This window comes from Cryptomeria japonica, chromosome 7 (genome assembly GCF_030272615.1).
Source record: "Cryptomeria japonica chromosome 7, Sugi_1.0, whole genome shotgun sequence".
Taxonomy (NCBI): domain Eukaryota; kingdom Viridiplantae; phylum Streptophyta; class Pinopsida; order Cupressales; family Cupressaceae; genus Cryptomeria; species Cryptomeria japonica.
Genome location: NC_081411.1, coordinates 664,465,194 through 664,473,958, shown reverse-complemented (window position 1 = coordinate 664,473,958; position 8,765 = coordinate 664,465,194). Strand labels below are relative to the sequence as shown.

The 8,765-nt window shown below is 36.6% G+C and overlaps 1 protein-coding gene across 1 annotated transcript in view; it reads left to right on the top strand.

Moving 5' to 3' along the window:
* Positions 1-1,056: 1,056 nt before the first annotated feature.
* The window catches only part of LOC131071179 (uncharacterized protein At5g01610), a 56,128-nt gene continuing 48,419 nt past the window's right edge, over positions 1,057-8,765 (top strand). The window contains exon 1 of the mRNA XM_058006895.2: positions 1,057-1,346. Within this exon, the coding sequence (XP_057862878.1) occupies positions 1,260-1,346 (87 nt within the window). The 5' untranslated portion in view covers positions 1,057-1,259. The remainder of the gene's footprint in view (positions 1,347-8,765) is intronic.

Below are 8,765 nucleotides of genomic sequence, written 5' to 3'. Positions count from 1 at the left end.
AGATTGATGTCCAAACCCCAAGAGAAACTCTTAAAGGACTCCTCCTCATCCCATGATACTAGGAATTCCATCCCCTTTGGTAAAGTGGCCCCGTTTCATTCCACCTCAGCCCCTCATTTTGCAAGCTCCACCCATGTGTCTGAGAGACCTAAAAACTCCATTAGCCCAGATGCTGGTCCCAAATCCTGGGCAAACTCTCCGTCCCCTACTCTCAGGTTTGAAAAGATGGTGGTGGTGGAGGAAGTGAGCAACATCAAGGAGGAAGCCAAAGGCAAACTGACGGATTTGGAGAAGAAAGTGGACGACATGATCGAGAACTTGCAGGAAATTGCCAGCATAACAGATGCCATTGAGAATAAGCTGCATGATGTCTCCAGGTTTGCGCTGAATATCATGCACAACTTTGTGACCACTCTCTGTCTCTTGCAAGAAAACACCGTCAAAGGAAAAGGAAAGGAGGATGAGGACTACAAAGACCTCTTCAAATTCCTCACCAAAGAATGGGCAAGGAAGCTCCTCCCCAAGAGGAGCCATGGCAAAAAGAAGTAGCTTTGTTTGCTATGGATTGGTTTTTTGAATGACCCTAATGGTCTTACGACATATAATTATAGTTATTGGTTAACCCTGGACTTAACTATCTTTTGCCCTGCGTGACATATTTTAACTAAAACTTTTATATACTCTGTTAATATGTGTAGTATGTTTAAAGTTTTTGATAGAGGAAAGTTTAGGAGTCTGTGAATTTGCTGTTTCTCTGCTAACAGTTGTTTATCTATTGTGTTATCTTGACTGTACCTGGATCAGCCCCCTAGTTTTGGTTGCTTTTAATATAAAAAACAACCAGTGTATACCTATATCTTTCTATTAAAAAAACCCTTGAAAATATTCAATTTTGAACCATCAATTCTAAGTAACCTCGAAAAGAACATTTGATTTAATGACAAAATCCATAATATCTTCCACACTACTTAATTTGAATTAAAAAAAAAATAATAAAAAATCAATACTTATCATAGTCTCCATAAAACATCATATAATTTAAACATTCAAAGCAGTTGAATCTCGAATAATTAAAAAAAAACCTGTCAAAATATATCATTAAACCAAGTACAAAGTCCAAGCAAATCTATGGTAGGTGCTGCGTCTTGTACGCAGCATTGACGGCCTCCTTGTATGCGTATTCGTGAAGACAAGTGGATTGTTTTTTAAATCTTTTCTGGGTTGAGGAGATTTTACAGGAAATCAAGTAATCTGAACGAATGGATCAAATAATGGCGAAATTAGGTGGTTACTGGCTTTCGCAACGTGCGAACAAAGAGATATCTTCTTTCGGAGACGATGTCAATGTAATTTTCACTTCCGTAGCTTTTAATTCCACTGATAATTATATAAATTTGTTTAGTCATTTAAACTTTGCGATTTGCAGCCCTGATTACCGTTTATGATATCTGAATGTGACGTTATAAATAATTGATTCAGGTCAGAGTGTCCAAATTCAGGGCATACATAATGAATTCCTGGGTTTCTCAATGGCATTTATTTGTGAAATTATCCTTCGGTATAAATTACCCCCCTTGAACCATGGCTGAGGGTTTACCTTCCAGTGAGATGATATAATGCAGATTATGTCTTATTTCTTTCGAAAAATTTACTTAGCACTTGCATTTTGTCTCATCTTTTGAGTTAGACTTTTCAGTTAATTGGATTGTGGTATATTATTTAACATTTTGAACCTGGGTCATCGCAAACAAAGCTATCATTGATATATGTTGGCTCTTAATTTGCTATACGAGCTAAATTTATGCAAATCAGAGAGGATTTTAATTGACTGATTTCTCTGGATTTTTGATGAATTGCTATTTCTGCTTTCTGGAATTGATATAATTTATGGTGTCTTAGCAGATGATTGTTATGGAGTTTGATTTGGGATTTCTTTTTTGTGTCTTTTCTAAGGCCTATGAGTTGCCTGTTTAAACTTACGCAACAATCATTGTATGACAATATCCTTAACACGTTTACGGGGATTATGAGCCACCTAACTGTGGTGAGGAAATTTCAACCTGGTTCATGCTTTTATGAACTTTTCGCTTACTATTACACCGCAAGTCCTGGGTGATTCCTTTTATAATGAAGATTGTAGCTCAATTACTTTTTTTGATTGGCTTCATATCCCAGTTGATCAGAGGGTGTGTAACAGGCTTGTGGCGGTTGATTGTAAAACAGAATGTTGACTCATGTTGAAAAATATCTCTTATATATAAACTTGGATAATTCTGGATGAAATATAGTTAGTATGTAATAGATGTGCTTTTCATGCATCATTTTTTCGGCAGAAAAAAGAAATTTCATCTGTTATCAACGTAACAAAGTTTGTTATATCTTGGATTGTGCCTTGAGTAGCAATTAGTTTGGTTTAATGTTACTTTTGTTGTTTTTTTGGTTAATGTCAGGTTTCTAGAATTTATCTTGTTTGTTAAAATCTTAATGGTAGGTGACATAGATTTTCAAGGAAAGAAAATATATATATTTTTATTTTTTTGACACCCAGAATTTGTTATGCTATATGTCTGCTCATCTGCTTGAGGGAATTCTTTTAAATGTAAATTAGAGTGCTTTTAAGCCTTCTAAATATATGTCACTGGCCTAAGTGAGAATAGGAGGAAACATAAATGGATTTGAAATCATTGGTTGTATGAACAAGAAAGGTTGACCATACAAAAGATGAAAACTAGGGAAATTCTGGGGAAATCAAAGTTGTTGAAAATGTTGAGGAGCTTTCATTTTTAGGTACAAGAAGTTGTGTACTCATGGGGTCCTCACCTGGAACGGAAGAACACAATTCAGTCAAAATTTGGCTTGTGTCATGAATTCAAATGATACAGCACATACCATATCCATGAGTCCATTCAGAGTAGGACATCTACCTGCTAACAAAAGACTTAACACCATGGCAAGTCAAGAGGAATGGAGGCCATTAGGTGCAGTCTTAATCTATCAAGAAACATTATTCGTCACATACAATTTTATAGTTTCCCATGTCTTCTACATGCTGCAATGAAAGTCTCAGTCATGATCCTCCTTCCAAGCATTAAAAGGGGACAAGCAAAACTGAGGGTCTTCTTAAAGACATAAAAGATCAATTCCACATTCATCTTCGATAGAGAAAGATACGGGTCCAGTATGTGCCATGTAAGAATAGTGTCTAGTATTAATTCTAGTGGGTAGGTTTTGCAGTTCAATATTCTTATTATTATAATATTTGGATTTAGATGTGCTGTTTCCATTTAGAATAGCTTTTCATGTTTTGTTTTTTAAATTTGTTATTATTTAAGCTTCCTTCAATATGTACTATACGTGTTTGTAATAAGGTGATTGTTAAATTTTGTAACGTCGGTTGTACTATTTCATGCTTCCTATATATATATGTTAATTTGATTACATATACTAATATGTTAACGTTAACTAATGATAAATAAAACCAAAGTTAACTTATCACGTTTGATCAACGGTTACACCGTTCATGGTATCGGGTGGTAAAGCGATTCTCAAACAAGTCGCACTCCTTCCGATCGGGTAAGTAAACGGTGACTAGTTTATATACTGTGGTGAGAGGTACGTAGGGAAGAGATGTGTCTTCCCACGTGGGAAGACATATCTCTTCACTACGTAACCCCTCATCCACTTATATAGCATGCTTACATTGAGGAGGATGTACACACCGAAATTAATAAGTGTGGTGCATCTTTAAAACATGCTATAGCAGATAATATACAACTTTCAGATCATATCTCCATCTCTTCTATTTTGATCACAGAATTTTGAAAGAACTTAAAATGGTATCAGAGCGCAGTTAAGGAAGATCATATTAAAATTCTGTAACGATCTCATAAACTTTCACCAGGCTCTTACTAAGATCACATTCCCATAATCCTAATGGCAACCGGAGTTAGGTTTGAGGATAGATTAGATGGAGCATCAAATTTTGTATCTTGGAAATTCAGGATCATGCTTGTTTTGAAAGAAAATAAAATTGACTCCCATGTCAAAAGTGAAATTCCTGAACCCTTTGATGATACATAGAAAATTCAATGGAGCAAGGACAATGAGAAGGCCCTTAAGATAATTGTGGATTCAGTAAGAGACCACATTGTACGAGTTATTTCTAAATATGAGACGACCTTTCAGATGTTCAAAGCACTAGCTGACATTTATGAATCAACAACACTAGCAGGGCTATCACCCTAAAGAATCAACTACACCATATAAAGATGAATAAAGGAGAAACAGTTACATCCTATTTCTTGAGGATCACTGAGCTTAGGGATCAACTATCCACTATTGGACATCTAGTAGACAACAAAGAACTTGCTATGATGGCCCTAAATGGACTTCCTACCTCATGGGAATCGTTCATTCAAGGAATCAGTGCTCGTTCTAAATTTCCCAAGTTTGATAGGTTGAAAACCGATTGCATTCAAGAGGAATCTCAACTTGTCACAAGAGGAATAAAACAAAACAATGGTAATGAAGACATTCAAGTTCTAAACTCTAATTCCCACAAGAAAGGAAAGAAGAAGAACTTTAAGAGAAAGAGGGACAACAACTCAAATGGGAAGAGGTCTTCAAAGAAGAAGAGAGACATTTTTGAAGTACAATGTTTCAAATGTGACCAATATGGGCACTTTGCAATGAAGTGTCCAGACTGGATCAAACAAGCAGCTTCAATGGCAGAAATTAAGAAAGGGAGTAATTCCGAGAAGCTAGTCTTCTACTCAGCCCTCTCTAGTCAAGTTACCTCCAGTTTCAACACATGGGTGATTGACAGCGGAGCATCTCGACACATCATTGGATTTCGTGAGCACCTAGATACACTTGTGGAAAGTTCAAATGAAGAAGTGACAATTGGTGATGACTCAAATTATCCAGTTATGGGAATAGGAACCTGCAATATCAACCTAAAGTCAGGCATATCCCTACAGTTGACTGGAGTTCTATTTGTACCTGGTATAAAGAGAAACCTTGTTTCAGTTTCTGCACTTGAAGATAAGGGTTACATATTAACCTTTATGGAAGGAAAGGTACTTTCTTGGCCAAAGAACTCCACCATCAAGAAAGCCCACACCATTGGAGTAAGACAAGGGAGCCTCTACAGACTTTGCACCACTCCACCTCTAGCCTTGATTCATGAGACTCCAGATTCGAATGAACTTTGGCACAAAAGATTAGGGCACCTTCATTTCCATGCCCTACCTAAGATAGAGAAGATGGTGATCGACTTACCCAACCTAAGTCAAAAATCTGAAGGAGCCTGCAAAGGGTGTGCCTTGGGAAAGAATACTAAAGGGTCTTTTAATTCTAGCAACAATAAATCCAAAAATGTATTAGAATTAGTTCATTCTGATTTATGTGGACCCATGTTTGTACCCTCATTAGGGGGATTTTTACATTATGTAATATTTGTAGATGATTATTCTAGGAAGACCTGGATATATTTTTTGAGGTACAAAGAGTCTGAAGAAATCCTTTCTAAATTTAAGGAATTCAAAGCTCTTGTAGAAAATATGACAGGTAAGAAAATCATAACCTTAAGAACAGACAATGGGGGGGAATAGACTTATGATATGTTTAAAGATTATTGTATAAATGTTGGGATTAAGGGGGAGTTAACTGTACCTTATAACCCACAACAAAATGGGGTAGCTAAAAGAAAGAATAGGACTATAGTAGAAGCTACTAGGGCTATGCTGTTTGAATAAAATATAGAAACCTCATTTTGGGCTGAAGCATCCAGGACAACTGTGTACATTCAAAATAGATGTCCTCATTCTCTTTTTGACAATAAAACCCCTGAAGAAGCCTTTACTGGCAACAAACTTACATAAGTCATTTCCGGATCTTTTGGTGTCCAGTCTATATTCATGTCCCCAAAGAAAAGAGGTCAAAGTTAGAACCTTCTGGAAAGAAAGGAGTATTTGTTGGGTACAGTGAAACCTCTAAAGCCTACAGAATATACATACCTAGTCAAAGACAAATTGAACTAAGCAGAGATGTCATCTTTGAGGAAGACATAGCATTTAGGAGATCCAAAAGCTCTAATGAATTAGAACACCAAGATCCTCCTACAAGCTTGGATGAGGATTCCACCCTCGAGATTCAGAGGGAGACCCCTGAAGATGTTGAGCATGAAGTTCAAGGCTTACCTTTAGAAGAAAATTATCTCGAAACTAGGAAGAGACCACTTTGGGCTAAAAAGATACTTCAAGAAGCTGAAAATTATGCTGCTCCAAAGGGGACCTTCAGAGAAAGTAAGAGACCTAACCTATTTTCCAGTTATATTGCCTTGATGAGTGAGATCATTGATGCAAAACCTTCCTGTGTTGGAGATGCGCTCAAGCATCAAGTTTGGAAAGATGCTATGTCAGAAGAGTATCAGTCAATTCTGAAAAATGATGTCTGGGATATTGTGCCTAGGCCTAAAGGCAAATCTGTGGTATCTTCTAAATGGCTCTTCAAAATCAAACATGCATTAGATGGCAACATTGAGAAGCACAAAGCAAGGTTTGTTGCCAAAGCTTTCTCACAGAAAGAAGGTATTGACTATGAAGAGACATTTGCTCCTGTTGCCAGATACACTTCTGTTCGAGCAGTTTTGTCTATTGCAACATCTAAGGATGGAAAGTCCATCAAATGGATGTTAAGACTGCTTTTCTGAATGGTAAGATTGAAGAAGTTTATTTGGAGCAACTTGAAGGTTTTGTGATTCATAAGGCTGAATTACATGTCTGCAGATTAAAGAAAGCTCTATATGGATTGAAACAGGCCCCCAGAGCATGGTATGAAAGAATTGATCACTATCTCTTGGAATTAAGGTTTTCCAAGAATGAAGCAGAGCCAAATCTCTACTACAAGGTAATCAATGGTGAATTATTAATTCTTATTCTTTATGTTGATGATCTACCAATCACAGGAGAGGATAATTGTATTTCTCAATGTAAGAAAGAATTAGCCTCTGAGCTTGATATGAAAGATTTAGGAACTCTTCACTACTTCCTTGGATTGGAAGTTTGGCAGCAGGCAGATGGTATAATCCTTAATCAAGGAAAATACACCATTGATATACTCAAGAGATTTGGAATGATGGATTGTAGATCCATGACCACACCTATGGAGACAAATCTGCACAAACTTAAGGAAGCAGCTGCAGAATTAGAGTTTGTAGATCCTACCCTCTACAGACAGATAATTGGATCTCTGATGTATTTGGTAAACACAAGACCTGATATATGTTATGCTATTAATGCGCTAAGTCAGTTCATGTGTGAACCTAGGGAAATACATCTTGTTGCTGCAAAACATATTCTGAGATATCGTCGAGGAACTATTGGTTTTGGTCTAAAGTATAAACATGTAGACCTTGACCTACATGGATTCACTGATTCTGATTGGGCTAGAAGCGTAGTTGATAGGAAAAGCACATCAGGATGTTGCTTCAGTTTAGGATGAGGAATGATCTCATGGATATGTAGAAAACAGTTTTCAGTTGCTCAGAGTTCTATAGAAGCTGAATACATTGCAGCCTCCATGGGAGCAAGAGAAGCAGTATGGCTCCGGAAACTGCTTGTAGGACTGTTTGGTCAGCCCTTAAATCCTACCATCATCTACTGTGACAATCAGAGTTGCATCAGGCTTTCAATGAATCCAGTATTTCATAACAGGTCTAAACACATTGAGATTCCTTATCACTATGTTCGAGATATGGTGGAAAGGAATGTGATCCGACTGAATTATATTGGTACAGGTGATCAGATTGCAAACATTCTTACCAAGCCTCTCTCCAGGATCAAGATTGAACACTTTAGAGATAAACTTGGTATGGTTGAAAATGTTATTTAATTTTGAGATAGAGTCTCATTTATTCTGATATACTAATATATTTAAAGATGTTTAGTGTGTAAACTCTTTTATTTGTCATGCGTGTGACTCCATGACTGCATGGGCCTTCTGTGAACATTATTGAAGGGTGACGACTTTTCAATAATGAACACTTTTTTCAAATTGATATTGTAAGGTGACAATTTTACAATTATCAATTTAACTATCTTGATGGATATCATGTGACTTGATATCGGTGGACATGTCATGATAGTATATATATCTGTGAGACATTATGGTAGATATCTGTTGGTTGATATCATTAAATAAACCATAATTATGATAGAGATCTTCATGGTGAATATTATGAACATAATATTCGTGGACTAGCCATGAAATCATTATCAGTATGGTAGGCATCATGTGACTTGATGCCAGTGCACATACCTTACTTGATAACTACGAGTTATGGTGAGTATCACGAGACTTGATATTCATTGTTGAACCATATCTTTGAATATCACTATGGTGTGATTTCTCCTCTCTTCACAATCAATGGATGAATTGTGATGTTTTCTCTAACATGAAATCTGTCCTCCCTAGTTAAGAGGGAGTGTTAAATTTTGTAACGTCGGTCGTACTATTTCATGCTTCCGATATATATATATATATTAATTTGATTACATATACTAATATGTTAACGTTAACTAACGATAAATAAAACCAAAGTTAACTTATCGCGTTTGATCAACGGTTACAACATTCATGGTATCGGGTGGTAAAGCGATTCTCAAACAAGTCGCACTCCTTCCGATCGGTTAAGTAAACAGTGACTAGTTTATATACTATGGTGAGAGGTACGTAGGGAAGAGATGTGTCTTCCCACGTGGGAA